This window comes from Zophobas morio, unplaced genomic scaffold (assembly GCF_036711695.1).
Source record: "Zophobas morio isolate AGI-343-1 ecotype UQ-CSIRO unplaced genomic scaffold, CSIRO_AGI_Zmor_V1 ptg000021l, whole genome shotgun sequence".
NCBI classification, from domain to species: domain Eukaryota; kingdom Metazoa; phylum Arthropoda; class Insecta; order Coleoptera; family Tenebrionidae; genus Zophobas; species Zophobas morio.
In genome coordinates, this window is record NW_026972126.1 from 17883636 (window position 1) to 17897286 (window position 13651).

The window sequence follows — 13651 nt, forward strand, 5'->3', positions numbered from 1 at the left end:
ACAGAAGATAGTAGTTTCCTGTTTTCTTTTTGAATAATTACCCCTCGCTCCTTTGTGTCTAGATAACCCGCATTGCGTGTTTATGTTGTGGTCAGTCTATAACGTGGTCAGGAGGTAGTAGAAAGCGAGTCAATAACCCCGCGTTTTCGCCGCTAGGGTTGTTTCAGTTTCTTTGAGAAATCGGTGTGAAGGGTTGAAAAGGGTGAGTTGTGCATTTGTGGGGGAAGTGCATGGTTTTTGGAATTTTGGGTAAGCTGCTGCACTTATTGCAACGCTTTTCTATGTAATAATAATAAATCGTATGATGGCACATACTAGGGGTAGTTGGCACATTCGTTTCCGGTTTTGATTTTTTTTTTAAATTTGTAAAATTTTTACGTGCGTGAAATCGTAAAAGTTGTTAGCTTGATGAGTGAAAAAATCTGTCGTAATTATTTACGTCACTAGTCCGGAAAGTTGTATTTTACGAGCCGTCGTGACTATGACTAATACCAGCGTAATATAGGTGTTTTACACACGAGAGATACAAGGTTAATAGAGTGCAAAATTAGGAATTCACGTTTTTGGTGGAATTTCGTTCACTGATTTCACAATAAATATTCTAAAAAAAAGTCGTTGAACTCCGCAAAAATTGTGGCCGGTGTAGTTTTGCAGGGATGACAGATTTGGCGATTTTAGTGCGAGCTTATAGCTATTATGTGAGTGCTCACAGATTAGCCTTTTGGCCTTCGTGTCGTTAAGTTTCACATTCGTGAGTTAACGGCGGCACGCTTATACCAGACCCATTATTAGTATGACCCATATACAGTCTAGAGATATCCAATTTAAGAACTACTTATGGAATTATTTTCACCATAAAATGTTTCTGATTGGTTAAAAACGTTGTTTTTTTTTTGTTGAAAACTTTAATTGTAACTAATTTGAAGAACAACAGTCAAAATAGTATCTCTTTTCTAACATTTGAAGGTTTTTATTTTCTCATGCTCTCTCTCTTTCATTTCCTTTCTACCTCCCCTATTGTTTCCATCCCTTCACCATTTGAATTTTTCGCTCTCCTTCTTCCATTTTGTTGTTGTCTCTTCCCTTCTATCCTGTTGTTTCTTTCTTTTATTTCTAACTAGCGTTCTCTTTTTTTCTCTCTGATTTTCAATTTCGAACCCACTCCCTCTCGGTCTGTCTCCCTCTATCTCATTTTCTTTTCCCTTTCCTCCTTCCGTTTCTTCTACCGCGATTATGCGTGATTCCTCTCGGCCCATTTATCTATTCCTTCTCATAGTTTCTCACTCTCCCCCTTTTCCATTCTCCGTTCACCTCTCCTATCCTATTGTCTCTTTTCCTCTTCTGCTTCTCAGCTTCTCTCCACCTTGTCCTCTCTCTCTCTCTCTCCTTCTAGTTTGTTCTTCCTCTTTCTCTCTACCCTGTTCCCCTTTTCTGCACTCCCTCCTCTAATTTGGTCTCTTGTCTCTCTCGCATTTTCTTCTTGTTGATTCGACTTTCTGTTTCTCCTTTTCGCATTTCATTCTTCCCTTTCGTTTTTTCTCTCTCTATTTTCCTTTTTCTCCGTCGGTCTCTAGCCAGTTCCGTCTCTTTCGGCCCCCAACCTTTTTGTTTCCCCCTTTTTGCTATTTCGCTTTCTCTATCCATTCTCTTTCCACCTCCACTCTTGCTTATAACCCTCTACCATTTTCATCTTCCCCCATTCTTCCTATTCCCTCATTTCCTCTTCTATTCCGTTTCCCTTTAGTTCTGACCTTTTGTCTCTCAGTTTGACCTTTTTTATCTTCCCATCTTGCATTTTATCTCCCTCTTTCTCTCTTTCTTCAGATTCTATTTCCCTCTCTCTTTGATTTTAAACTTCTCGATCCCACTTCCTCTCCGTCTATCTCCCTCTTTCTACTTTCCGCATTCTTTTTTTCCTTTTCGCCTTTTCTGCTTCCTTTCATTTCTTGTAGTCTGTTCTGTCTCCTGCGTTTTTCCCCAATTTTTTCTCACTTGTTCCCTTTTGTCTCCTCGTCTTTTGTCTATACCCTCTTGCAATTGCTTTCCTGTTCTTCTATTCTTCTTCAGTCTTCCCTATTGTCTGATGTCTCTAACATTTTCATTTTTCTCATAACTTTCCCTCTCTCAATCCCTCTTATATTCCGTTTGTTTTTAGTTCTTGTCTCTTGTCTCTCATATTGACCTCTTTTCTTTCGTTCATTTTTCCTCCCTTTCTTTTGTCTTTTCCCTCCCACATTGCTTTCTTTGTGTGTCTGTCTCTCCCACCTCTAGCTTCTCCTTTCTCTTTCTGTCTACCCGGTTCTCGTGCTCTTCCTCCTTTAGATTGTCCTTTTTCTCTTGTAACCTGTTTTCTCTCTTCTCTCTCTCTCTCTTTCTTTCTCTCTTGTTGCTTGTTTTCGCTCCTCTCCCTCTCTCTCTTTTACACTCTTTTCTATCTTTCCTATTGTTTCTGTCTCCCTTCCCTGTTCATCTTCTTGATTCTTCACGCTCTTCGTCTATCTCCCTCTCTTTCCTCCTCACATTTCCTTTTTTCTTTCACCTTTTCCTCTTTTTTTTCATTTTCTGTCTCTCATTTTGCCTTTTCGTTCTCTCTCTCTTTCTCTCTCCCTGCCTCTATTTTGTTCTCTCTCGTAATTTGTCACTCTCCCCTTTCTTCCATCCTTTTTCTGCCCCCCGCTATTCTCTATCTCTCTCCTTCAGTTCCCCTTCTATTTTCTATTCCGTTTCTACCTAGATTTTCGCCTTTTGTCTCTCACTTTCTTTGACTAGCTTGTTCTTTCCTTCGCACTCTACCCCGCTCTTTCTTCCCCCTCTAGCTGTTTCCTCGTCTCTCTCTCTCTCTCTCTCTCCCTCTTCTCCCTTTTCTTCTATCATGTCCTCTCTCTCTCTGTGTGTGTTTCCATTCTAACCTGTCTCCCTCTTCTTTTCCTTCGTTTTCCATAATTGTTCTATCTCTCCTATTGTCCCTCTCGTGTTTTTATCTTTCTGATCCCACTCCCTCGCTTTACTTTTTGCATTCTCTTTTTCCATTTCGCATTTTCTGTCCATTTTCATTTCTTGTTTCTTTCCTTTCAAGCCCATTCTTTCTGGCTTCTTCCCAATTCTAGCTTGTTCTCTTTTGTGTTCTAGCCTTTAGTTTATACCCTTTTGCAATTGCTGTCTTCTTCTTCCATTCTTCTATTATCTTTCCTATTGTCTCATATTTCTTACATTTACATTCTCCTCAGTCCTTATATTCCATTTGTTGACCTTTTTTTTCTTCCCATTCACCTTTTTTTCCTTTCTTTCGCCTTTTCACTTTCTTTCTCCGCATCTAGCTTTTTCTTTCCCTTTTCCTTTGCTCTTCCTCTTTCAGTTTGTACATTCTCTCTTGTACCTTGTTCTCTCTCTCTCTCTCTCCCTGTCTTTTGGACTCTTTTCTAGCTTTCCTATTGTCTTTGTCTCTCTTACCTGTTCATTTTATTGATTCCTCTCTCTATTTGTCTCTCTTCCCTTCTCACATTTTCTTTTTTCTTTCACCTTTTTTTGTTTCCTTTCACTTCCTGTCGCTTCATTTTGCCTTCTCTCTTTCTACCTGCCTCTAGCTTGTTCTCTCGTCTCTTATCTCCCGTAAATTGTCGCTCTCTCAGTTCCCCTTCTATTCCGTTTCTCTCTAGATCTCCCTTTTTACCTGCCACATTCTCTCGCTAGCTTGTTCTTTCTGTCGTACTCTACCCCTTCTCTCTTCTACCTTTAGTTATTTTCTAGTCTTCCTCTCTCTTCTTCCTTCTCTTCTGGCATGTTTTCTGTCTCTCTCTTTTCTAACCTGTTTTCCTTCTTCTTCTTCTCCTCCCTTCTTTTCTATTATTGTTCTATCTCTCGTATTTGCATCTTTCTGATGCCACTCCCTCGCTATACTTTTCGCATTCTTTTTTCCGTTTCGCCTTTTCTGTCCACTTTCATTTCCTGTCTCTTTTCCTGCAAACCCGTTTTTTCTCGCTTCTTCCCACTTCTATCTTGTTCTCTTTCGATTCCTCCCCTTTTGTTTATACCATTTTGCAATTGCTGTCTCATTCTTCCAGTCTTATGCTATCTTCCTAATGTATCATATTTCTTATATTTTCATTCTCCTCATTACTTTCCCTCCTTCAGTCCTTATATTCCACTTGTTTCTAGTTCTTGACTCTTGTCTCTCATGTTGACCTTTTTTTTCCTCCCATTCACATTTTCTCCCTTTCTTTCCTCTTTTTTCTCCTACATTGCTTTCCCTCTATGTCTCTCTCTCCCTGCCTCTATCTTCTTCTTTCCCTTTCCCTCTACTCTGTTCTTTCGTCTCCTTGACGCCTCTCTCTTTTTATTTGTTTTTTCTCTTTTTCTCTCTGTCTCTCTTCCTTTTCATCTTTTTGAATTCTCTCCCTCTTTGTCTGTCCTCACATTTTCTTTTTTCTTTCACCTCTTTTTCTTTCTTGTCTCTCCATTTTGCCTTCTCCCTCTCTCCCTGCCTGTAGCTTGTTCTCTCGTAATTTGTCACTCTTTCTTTCTTCTAGCCTCTTTCTGCCCTCTGCCATTCTCTATCTCTCTCCCCCTCCCTCTCAGTTCCCCCCCTATTCCGTTTCTCTCTAGGTTTCGTCTTTTGTCTCTCACTAGCTTGTTCTTTCTCTCTCACTCTTTCCCGTTTTCTCTTTCCCCTCTAGCTGTTTTCTCTTCTCTCACTCTCCATTTTCTTCCTTCCCCTCTATCATGTTCTCTCCCTCTCTCTCTCCCCACTTTTCCATTCTTTTTCTATTTCTTCGATTCCACTCCCTCGCTCTCTTTTTCCCATTTCCTTTTTCCCTTCCGTTTTTCTCTTCCTTTTCGTTCCTTTTCTCTTAATTTTGTCTTTTTTCTCCTCTCCTATAGCCAGTTCAATAACTTTGCCCCAAACCTGTTGTCTTTCTTTCTATTTCGCCCGCCTTTAGATTGTTCGCTTTTGTTTTTCGTGCTCTTTTTCTTACATTTTCTTTCTACCTTCCTTATTGTTTATATCTTCTAGAATTTTTACTCTTCTCATCCCTTTTATTTCTTCATTCCTCCTTCTATTCCATTTTGCATTCCCTCTCTCTCCACTCCCCTCTAGCCTGTCTTTTTTCACTGCCACTTCCAGCTTGTTTTCTCTCCTTCTGTCGTGTAACTTGTTTTCTGACTTTTTCTTTTCTTTTTTTACCCTGCCCTTCACATTATATTTCCCTTCTAATTTTTTATTTTCAACTTCCCGATCCCACTCCCTTTCCGTCTATCTACCTCTTTCTACTTTTCACATTCTCTGTTTCCTTTTCATCTTTTCTGCCCCCTCTCATTTCTTCTAGCTCGTTCTGTCTCTGCCCCCTCAAGTCCGTTTTTTCTTCCTTTTTTCCCACTTCTAGCTTGCTCTCTCCTTCTTCCATTCTTCTACTATCTTCCTTATGTCTCATATTTCTTACATGTTCATTCTCCTCATTACTTTCGTTCCCTCCGTCCCTCTTATTTTCCTTTTGTTTCTAGTTCATGCCTTTTGTCTCTCATGTTGACCTTTCTTCTTTCGTTCATTTTTCCTCCCTTTCTTTCGTCTTTTCCCTCCCACATTGCTTTCTCTCTGTGTCTCTCTGTCCCCACTTCTAGATTCTTCTTTCCCTTTCCTCTACCCTGATCTCCCGTCTCCCTGTAGCCTGCGTTCGTGCTCCCCCTCTTCTATTTTGTTCTCTCTCCCTCCCTCTTTTTACCTATTTTCTCTCCTCTTCTCTCTGTCTCTCTTCCTTTTTCATCTTCTTGATTTCTCTCCCTCTTTGTCTATCCTCACATTTTCTTTTTTCTTTCACCTTTTTTTCTTTCCTGTCTCTCCATTTTGCCTTCTCTCTCTCTGCCTGTCTAGGTCTCGTTTTTTGTCTTTCACTAGCTTGTTCTTTCTCTCTCACTTTTCCCAGTTATCTCTTTCTCTCTAGCTGTTTTCTCTTCTCTCTCTCCATCTTCTCCCTTCCCCCTATCATGTTCTCTCCCCTTTCTCTCTCCTAACCTTGTTCTCCCCACTTTTCCATTCTTTTTCTATCTCTTCGATACTACTCCCTCGCTCTCTTTTTTGCATTTCCTTTTTCCCTTGCGCTATTATCTTCCCTTTCGTACTTTCTCTCTCCAATTTGTCTTTTTTCTCCTTTCCTATACCAGTTCAATAACTTTACCCTAAACCTATTGTCTTTCTTTCTTTGTCGCCCGCCTGTAGATTGTTCTCTTTTCTTTTTCTACAATTTTTACTCTTCTCATCCGTTTTTTCACTCATTCCTTCTTCTATTCCGTTTTGCATTCCCTCTCTCTCCTCTCCCCTCTAGCCTGTCCTTTTCACTCCCTTTTGCACTTTGTTTTCTCTCGTCTCTTGTCTTATTCTTTCTTTCTCTTACGTGTAATTTGTTTTATGACTTTCTCTTCTTTTCTTACCCTCTCCTTCACATTATATTTCCCTATTTCTTTTTAATTTTTCACTTCCCGATCCCACTCCCTCTCCGTCTATCTTCCTCTTTCTACTTTTCAAATTCTCTTTTTCCTTTTCACCTTTTCTGTCCCCTGTCGTTTCTTCTAGCCTGTTCTGCCTCTGTCTCTTCAAATTCGTTTTTTCTTTCGTTCTCCCACTTCTAGCTTGCTCTCTCCTTCTTCCTTTCTTCTATCTTCCTTATTGTCTCATATTTCTTACATTTTTATTCTTCTCATTACTTTCGTTCCCTTTGTCTCTTATATTCTGTTTGTTCTAGTTCATGCCTTTTGTCTCTCATGTTGACCTTTTTTTTCCTCCCTTTCTTTCGTCTTTTCTCTCCAACGTTGCTTTCTCTCAGTGTGTCTCTCCCGTCTTTAGCTTCTTCTTTCCCTTTCCCTCTATCCTGTTCTCTGTTCTCCTTGTACCTTGTTTTTGTACTCTCCATCTTCTAGTTTATTCCCTCTCCCCCTTCCTTTTCCATCTTCTAAATTTCTCTCCCTCTTCGTCTATCATCACATTTCCTTTTTTCTTTCACCTTTTTCTCTTTCCTTTCATATCCTGTCTCTCCATTTTGTCTTCTCTCCCTATCCCTGCCTGTAGCTCGTTCTCTCGTCCTTTTTTCTCTCGTAATTTGTCACTCTTTTTTTCTTCCAGCCTCATTCTGCCCCTTGCTATTCTCTATCTCTCTCCCTCTCAGTTCTTCTTCTATTCCGTTTCTCTCTAGATCTCGTCTAGTTCACTAGTCCCCACTTTTCCATTCTTTTTCTGTCTCTTCGATTCCACTTCCTCATTCTCCTTTTCGCATTCTCTTTTTCTCATCCGTTTTTCTCTTCCCTTTCGTTTCTTTTCTCTCCTCTTCTATAGCCAGTTCAATCACTTTGCTCCAAACCTGTTGTCTTTACCTCTCTCTCGCCCGCCTTTAGATTGTTCTTTTTAATTTTTCGTGCCCTGTCTCTTTCTAACTTCCTTATTGTTTATATCTTCTACAATTTTCACTCTCCTCATTCCTTTTATTCCCCCATTCCCTCTTATATTCCGTTTCTTTCTAGTTCCGACCTTTTGTCTTTCACTTTGGCCTTTGCTCTTTCTTCATTTCTTTCGACTTTTTTCTTACCCTTTAGCCTATTCTTTCTGTCTCCCTCTTTTAACGTGTTCATTTTCTTCTATTCTGTTCTCTCAGTTTCTCTTCTGAAAGCAATATACGGTGTGGCGCTATCTGTGCGTGACGTCATAGCGACGTGCGTGCGCTTTTTCCTTTTATTGTTGTGTAAGTAGATATGTAGTGGAGGTTCTCGCCCAATTTTTGGCGGGAAAATTTGAATATACTCTACGCTATATACTACTATTGTGTGAGTTTGAGAGATTTTTATCCTATAATTTTGTAAAATTATTCAAATCCAAAGATCTATTTCGCGCTAACAATTTTCGTCTATGTATATGAGTGTTTAATTAATTTTTTTTGTAATCTTTTTTGTTATTTTTCTTTTATGTATATTTTACTTTACCGAGCGTAACTAGGGAAATATTGTAACGGTGAACGGCTACTTTTATGTATGAAAGAATAGGACCTCCATTTCTGTTGGCCTATCGTCTGCCGGATGTAGATAATGAAACGTTAATCAAAATTTGTCTAGTCATCCCCACCAATAATTTGATGACGTCACCTCGAACTTTTGCGTAGTAAATGGTATTTAAGTTTCCCAAATTAACATACTTTTATGCTTGTGATTTATGAATTATATTTTTTTCCATTTTCGTTCCATAATATTATCTCCCAATGTCACTTTTGTCATAATCGACCCTCCTCCAGCTTTCGTCAATTCGTCACCGCGCTTCAAAAATAGCAAATCGAGCGTTCATCCGTCTGCGTCATTGTCTCCACCGTCTTCCCTTCAATTTTTATTTCGGAGACAGCATAATAGCAAAGATTGCTTCGTCTGAAATTCGTGACTGAAAAACTCGTAAATACCGATTAAATGAAAAATCAATTTTTAACGAGCGCATCTATTTTCGTCAGCGTTTTCCCATGAATATTTCGTCTTTAGACTGAATCACGTTTAAATACGAAAAATGGACGAATAAATGGCCAACATTGTATTAAATTTTATCGATCTCGCAATCATTACCAACCAAATTACCTGACATGAATAAATGTCGTTACGGTTTGTTTTGTTTTGCTATAAATCCAATACGGTTCCGGAGTCGAATCCGGTACATGTCTGCTCCGCAGATGTAGATTGCACACGGGTACCACCCACATCGCGTGCGAAAATGAAAATTGAAAGATAAATTAATTGATCAGTAGGACACAGACGGAAAAATTCTGTAGTTGCGGAGATTTATCGGTTTTCGTGCGCGTTCTACCCGGATTTATCGACCTAAAAAATTTTAATAGTAGGTAGTTGCATTAGAAGTAAAGTAGTTTTCTTTGAACTACTTTCCGAGTTGAAGTTTTATCTTAAACGATGATAATCAATATTAAGTTGTCATAATTTTCCAAAGTCGACTGAGAAATATGAGCTCGGGGTACAATAGAGGGGCTGATGTTGCGTTATCGTTGTTAAAACTTCTAACAGGTTATAAAAAGTTCGAAAATGATGTCGCTGATTGATCATTATGTCGCCGGAACGAAAGAGGGACGACTAAATCGCTTTTTCTGCTTTTATTATTCCTTGATTATGTAATTTTCGTAATGTAGGGTGGTTGAAGCTGTCGTGAATGTAATAATTAAAGAGTACTTTCATATTTTCTCGATATTTCATAACTCCTAGACAAGGCCGCAGCTAGGGCGAAAATCAAAATAAAATGTAGCGTTTTATTTAATAAACGGAAGTTAGAGCAATAAAAAAGTCTGGACCGTCGGCATTGTAATCCGATTATTGCAATTCGTAGTTTAGTTTCTGTTTCACTCTCACGTCTACACGTTGATAAGTGTTATCGCTATTTGTCTTAAATTACGAGTACCCTAAATTCAAGAATAACAATAATACAACACAAAATTTTGTAATAGAAAAACTCACTTGTAACAAACGGTTAACACGTTTCTTTATTTTTAGATGAGTTGAAGAATTGCCCACACCATGGACAAATACGAACAAATATCTGTAGTGGGGGAAGGTTCGTATGGCTTGGTGATGAAATGCAGACACAAAGAGACCGATCAAGTAGTGGCCATCAAGAAATTTTTGGAAACGGAAGAAGATGCAACCATACGAAAAATGGCACTGCGGGAAATTCGAATGTTGAAAGTACGACATGCGCACTCGCCCCACCCGCAACTACACGTTTTTTTCCAGAGACTGAAGCACGAAAACCTAGTCACCATGATCGAGGTTTTCCGGCACAGGAAAAGATTTTTTCTTGTCTTCGAATACTTGGAAGGGACCGTCTTGGACGAGCTGGAGAAGATGCCGGGAGGACTAGGTGACGAAAGGTGCAGGGAGAGGATTTTCCAGGTTACGAGGGCGATCAACTATTGTCATAGTAATAACGTAAGGGCGGGAGGGTGGTTTTGGTGAAGGGGCTGATTTGTGGTGTTTTAGATCATCCATCGGGATGTGAAGCCGGAAAATGTCCTTGTGTCTTCCCTCGGCGTCGTCAAACTCTGTGATTTCGGTTTTGCTCGGTTAGTTTGCATTTCGGGAGAGCCTTGCACGGAATATGTGGCTACTAGGTGGTACCGGGCGCCTGAACTTTTAGTTGGGGAGGTTAATTATGGGGCGGCGGTGGATATCTGGGCTATAGGGTGTCTGTTCGCCGAGATGATGACCGGAGATCCGCTGTTTCCTGGCGAAAGCGACATCGACCAGCTGTATCTAATCGTGAAAATGTTGGGTAAGTAATAGTGAGTAGTTTAGTTGTGCTTAGTCCGATTGATTACAAGACACTAAAAAAAAGCCAAAATAGGCACTAAATTAGGCGCTGAAAACGGGGGATTTAGGTCCGAAAAATGTCAAAATAAGCGCTTTAAGCAAGTGAAGTCGAAATAGTATTGACTATTTCGATATTGTGGAGTCAAATTCCATAATAACTTAAAATGTTTCATTTAATTTAGAATTACACACATCTTGTCAGAACAGGTGGCATTGAACAATCCAGTAAGGCTTCCAAGATGGAAGGGTTGGATCTTAGAACTTTTAATCTAGCCATTTTTGCCTACCATTAATAAAGTCTGGACTAAACTAGTTGTCAATCCACTATAACGTGTCATAATAATAGTAAGGTCAGATCAAGCCAGGCTAAACCATAAGTCTAGATAGGTCAATTAAAGTCAAATCAGGTCAGGTTAAGTCAGCTAGAACTTTACCGGATTAATAAGACGAGTTAGGTCAGTCCAGTACAGTTCGTGGCGCTCTCAAGAGACATTGGAGCTAAAAAGGAGGATTTTTCGGATTCTTTGGTTTTTTGAATTTTTTTGAATTTTTTGAATTTTTTGGATTCTTGGAATTCTCGGAGTTCTTGGATTTGTCGAATTTCTGGGATTTCTCGAATTTCTAGAATTTCTTGGAATTTTGAATTTTCTTGGATTTCTGGGAATTTTGGGATTTCTTGAATTTCTTGGGTTCTTGGATTCTTCGGATTTTTTTGATGTTTTGAATTTTTTGAACTTTTTGGACTTCTTGGATTTCATGCATTCCTTGAATTTCTTGGATTCTTGGAATTTTTGGATTTTTTTGATATTTTAAATTTTTTGAATATTTTGGATTTCTTGGATTTCTCGGATTTCTCAGATTTCTTGAATCTCTTGGATCTCTTGGATCTCATGGATTTGTTGGAATTCTTGGATTTGTTATATTTCTTGGATTTCTTGGGTTCCTTGGATTTTTGGGATTTCTTGCATTTTTGGGTTCTTTGTTTCTTGGACTTCTTGGATTTCTTGCACCTCTTGGTTTCCTTGGATGTTTGAGATTTTTTGGATTTCTTGGATACTTTGGATTTTTGGGATTTCTTGAATTTTTTGGTGTCTTGCATTTTTGGGTTCTTGGGTTCTTGGATTTCTCGGATTTCTTGGAACTTTGGAATTTCTTGGATTTCTTGGATCTCTTGAATTTCTGGGATTTCTTGGATTTCTTGAATTTCTTGGGTTCTTGGGTTCCTTGGATTCTTTGATTTTTTTTGATATTTTGATTTTTTTGGATTTTTCGGATTTCTCGGATTTCTTGAAATTTTGATATTTCTTGGATTTCTTGTATCTCTTGTATCTCTTGAATCCCTTGGATTTCTTGGATTTCTGGAATTTTTGGGATTTCTTGGATTCCTTGAATTTCTTGGGTTCTTGGGTTCCTTGGATTCTTTGGATTCTTTGGATTTTTTAGATATTTTAGATTTCTTGGATGTCTTTGATTTCTTGGAACTTTGTGATTTCTTGGATTTCTTGGATCTCTTGAATTTCTGGGATTTTGGGATTTCTTGAATTTCTTGGGTTCTTGGGTTTCTTGGATTCTTTGGATTCTTTGGATTTTTTAGATATCTTAGATTTCTTGGATGTCTTGGATTTCTTGGATTTCTTGGATGTCTTGGATTTCTTGGATTTTTTGGATTTCTTGGATTCCTTGGATTTCTTGGATTTCTTGGATGTCTTATATTTCTTGGATTTTTTGGATTTCTTGGATTGCTTGGATTTTTGGGATTTCTTGGATTTCTTGGTTTCCTAGGATTTTTGAGATTTTTTGGATTTTTTGGATTCCTTGGATTTTTGGGATTTCTTGGATTTCTTGGGTCTTGGATTTTTGAGTTCTTGGGTTCTTGGATTTCTCGGATTTCTTGGAGCTTTGGGATTTCTTGGATTTCTTGGATGTCTTGGATTTCTTGGATTTCTTGGATTTCTTGTATTTCTTGGATTTCTTGGATTTCTTGGATTTCTTGGATTTCTTGGATTTCTTGGATTTCTTGGATTTCTTAGATTTCTTGGATTTCTTGGATTTCTTTGATTTCCTGGATTTCTTTAATTTCTTGGATTTCTTCGATTTTTGGATTTATTGGATTTCTTAGATTTCTTCGAATTCTTGGATTTCTTGGATTTTTGGGATTTCTTGAATTTCTTGGCTTCTTAGATTCTTTGGATTTTTTTGATATTTTGAATTTTTTGGATTTTTTGGATTTTTTGGGTTTGTCGGATTTCTCGAATTTCTTGGATTTCTTGAATTTCTCTATTGATAATAATAATAATAATAATAGTGCTTTATTACGCCGAAAGATGTAAAGGCATTACATAAAGTACATAACAAAATATTAACATAACAATTCATATTAACATAATAGTAACAATTTGCGACATTCTTTCTTGAAGGCGTTGAGGGAGATACCAAAAAACTCTAAAGTGTTGCATTCGTTAGCAATCATCAAAACGCTATTTAGAGGCGAATGTAATGCATAATTCGTTTTATGAACTGGTATAAAAAACAGCCTAGGCGTACGAACCTTACGGATTGACACATTAAGACCTACCAACGCTAGCAATATGGGGGCTTCAATTAAACCATTTAATAATTTAAAAAGAAAACATAGTTTGTGATACTTACGACGATTTTCTAGTGTATGTACTGACAGATAAGATGCAACAAGGTCTGTATCTGCTAACACAATACCATCACCACACATATATATATATTGATTATATTATAATAGTAAAATAGTAAAATAAATATTAGCTATATTGATATATAGCTAATATTTCAAAATAATCGCTTTAGTAGTTTGGGATAGATTCTGTATTTTTGGACAATTTCGAAAATACAGCTGAATTTTTCAGTGCCTCCCTATATGAAATTTTTGACATTTTTCGAAGCGTTGTCGAAAAATTTTCTTTCTTGGATTCTTGAATTTTTGAGTTCTTGAGCTCTTGGGTTCTTAGATTCTTTGGATTTTTTTAATTTTTTGAATGTTATGGATTTTTGGGACTTCTGGGATTTCTCGGATTTCTTGGAATGTTGGAATTTCTTAAATTTTTTGTATCTCTTGGATCTCTTGAATTTCCGTGATTTTTGGGATTTCTTGGATTTCTTACATTTGTCGGATTTCTAAGATTTCTCGGACTTCTCGAATTTCTTGGAATTTTAGGATATCTAAGATTTCTTGGATTTCTAGGATTTTTGGGTTCTTGGGTCCTTGGATTCTTTGAATTCTTTGGATTTTTTGAATTTTTTGAGTTTTTCGATTTTTTTGGATTTTTGGGATTTCTTGGATTTCTTGGAT

The 13651-nt window shown here is 37.9% G+C and overlaps 3 protein-coding genes across 3 annotated transcripts in view; 1 reads left to right on the forward strand and 2 right to left on the reverse strand.

Annotated features, from left to right (window-relative positions):
* LOC135131748 (cyclin-dependent kinase-like 4) overlaps positions 1-13651 on the forward strand; it is a gene marked incomplete at its 3' end in the record, with an annotated part of 69396 nt that overhangs the window by 50599 nt on the left and 5146 nt on the right. Inside the window, exons 2-4 of the mRNA XM_064059596.1 lie at positions 9514-9705; positions 9754-9948; positions 10000-10291. Coding sequence (XP_063915666.1) covers positions 9538-9705; positions 9754-9948; positions 10000-10291 — 655 coding nt within the window. The remainder of the gene's footprint in view (positions 1-9513; positions 9706-9753; positions 9949-9999; positions 10292-13651) is intronic.
* On the reverse strand, positions 4718-5429 carry LOC135131746 (nucleolar protein 58-like). The gene is made up of 3 exons (XM_064059593.1): positions 5260-5429; positions 4987-5183; positions 4718-4914 (listed from the first exon to the last, which is right to left on the reverse strand). Exons 1-3 carry the CDS (start codon positions 5427-5429, stop codon positions 4718-4720), a joined length of 564 nt encoding a protein of 187 aa, XP_063915663.1.
* LOC135131747 (octapeptide-repeat protein T2-like) lies at positions 6693-7117 on the reverse strand. Its single transcript, XM_064059595.1, has 2 exons — positions 6993-7117; positions 6693-6882 (listed from the first exon to the last, which is right to left on the reverse strand). The coding sequence occupies exons 1-2, from the start codon at positions 7115-7117 to the stop codon at positions 6693-6695; spliced, it is 315 nt and encodes a 104-aa protein (XP_063915665.1).

Excerpts from the sequence above, each read along its gene's own strand:
- LOC135131746 (XM_064059593.1), bottom strand. The coding sequence starts at position 5,429 with ATGAGACATAAGGAAGATAGTAGAAGAATGGAAGAAGGAGAGAGCAAG. Across the intron at positions 5,184-5,259 it reads AATGTGAAAAGTAGAAAGAG|GGTAAAAAAAGAAAAGAAAA; the intron begins GTAGATAGACGG and ends TGTGAAGGGCAG. Across the intron at positions 4,915-4,986 it reads AGATATAAACAATAAGGAAG|AAAGACAACAGGTTTGGGGC; the intron begins GTAGAAAGAAAA and ends CGAAATAGAAAG.
- LOC135131747 (XM_064059595.1), bottom strand. The coding sequence starts at position 7,117 with ATGAGGCTGGAAGAAAAAAAGAGTGACAAATTACGAGAGAAAAAAGGA. Across the intron at positions 6,883-6,992 it reads ATGAAAGGAAAGAGAAAAAG|GTACAAGGAGAACAGAGAAC; the intron begins GTGAAAGAAAAA and ends TACAAAAACAAG.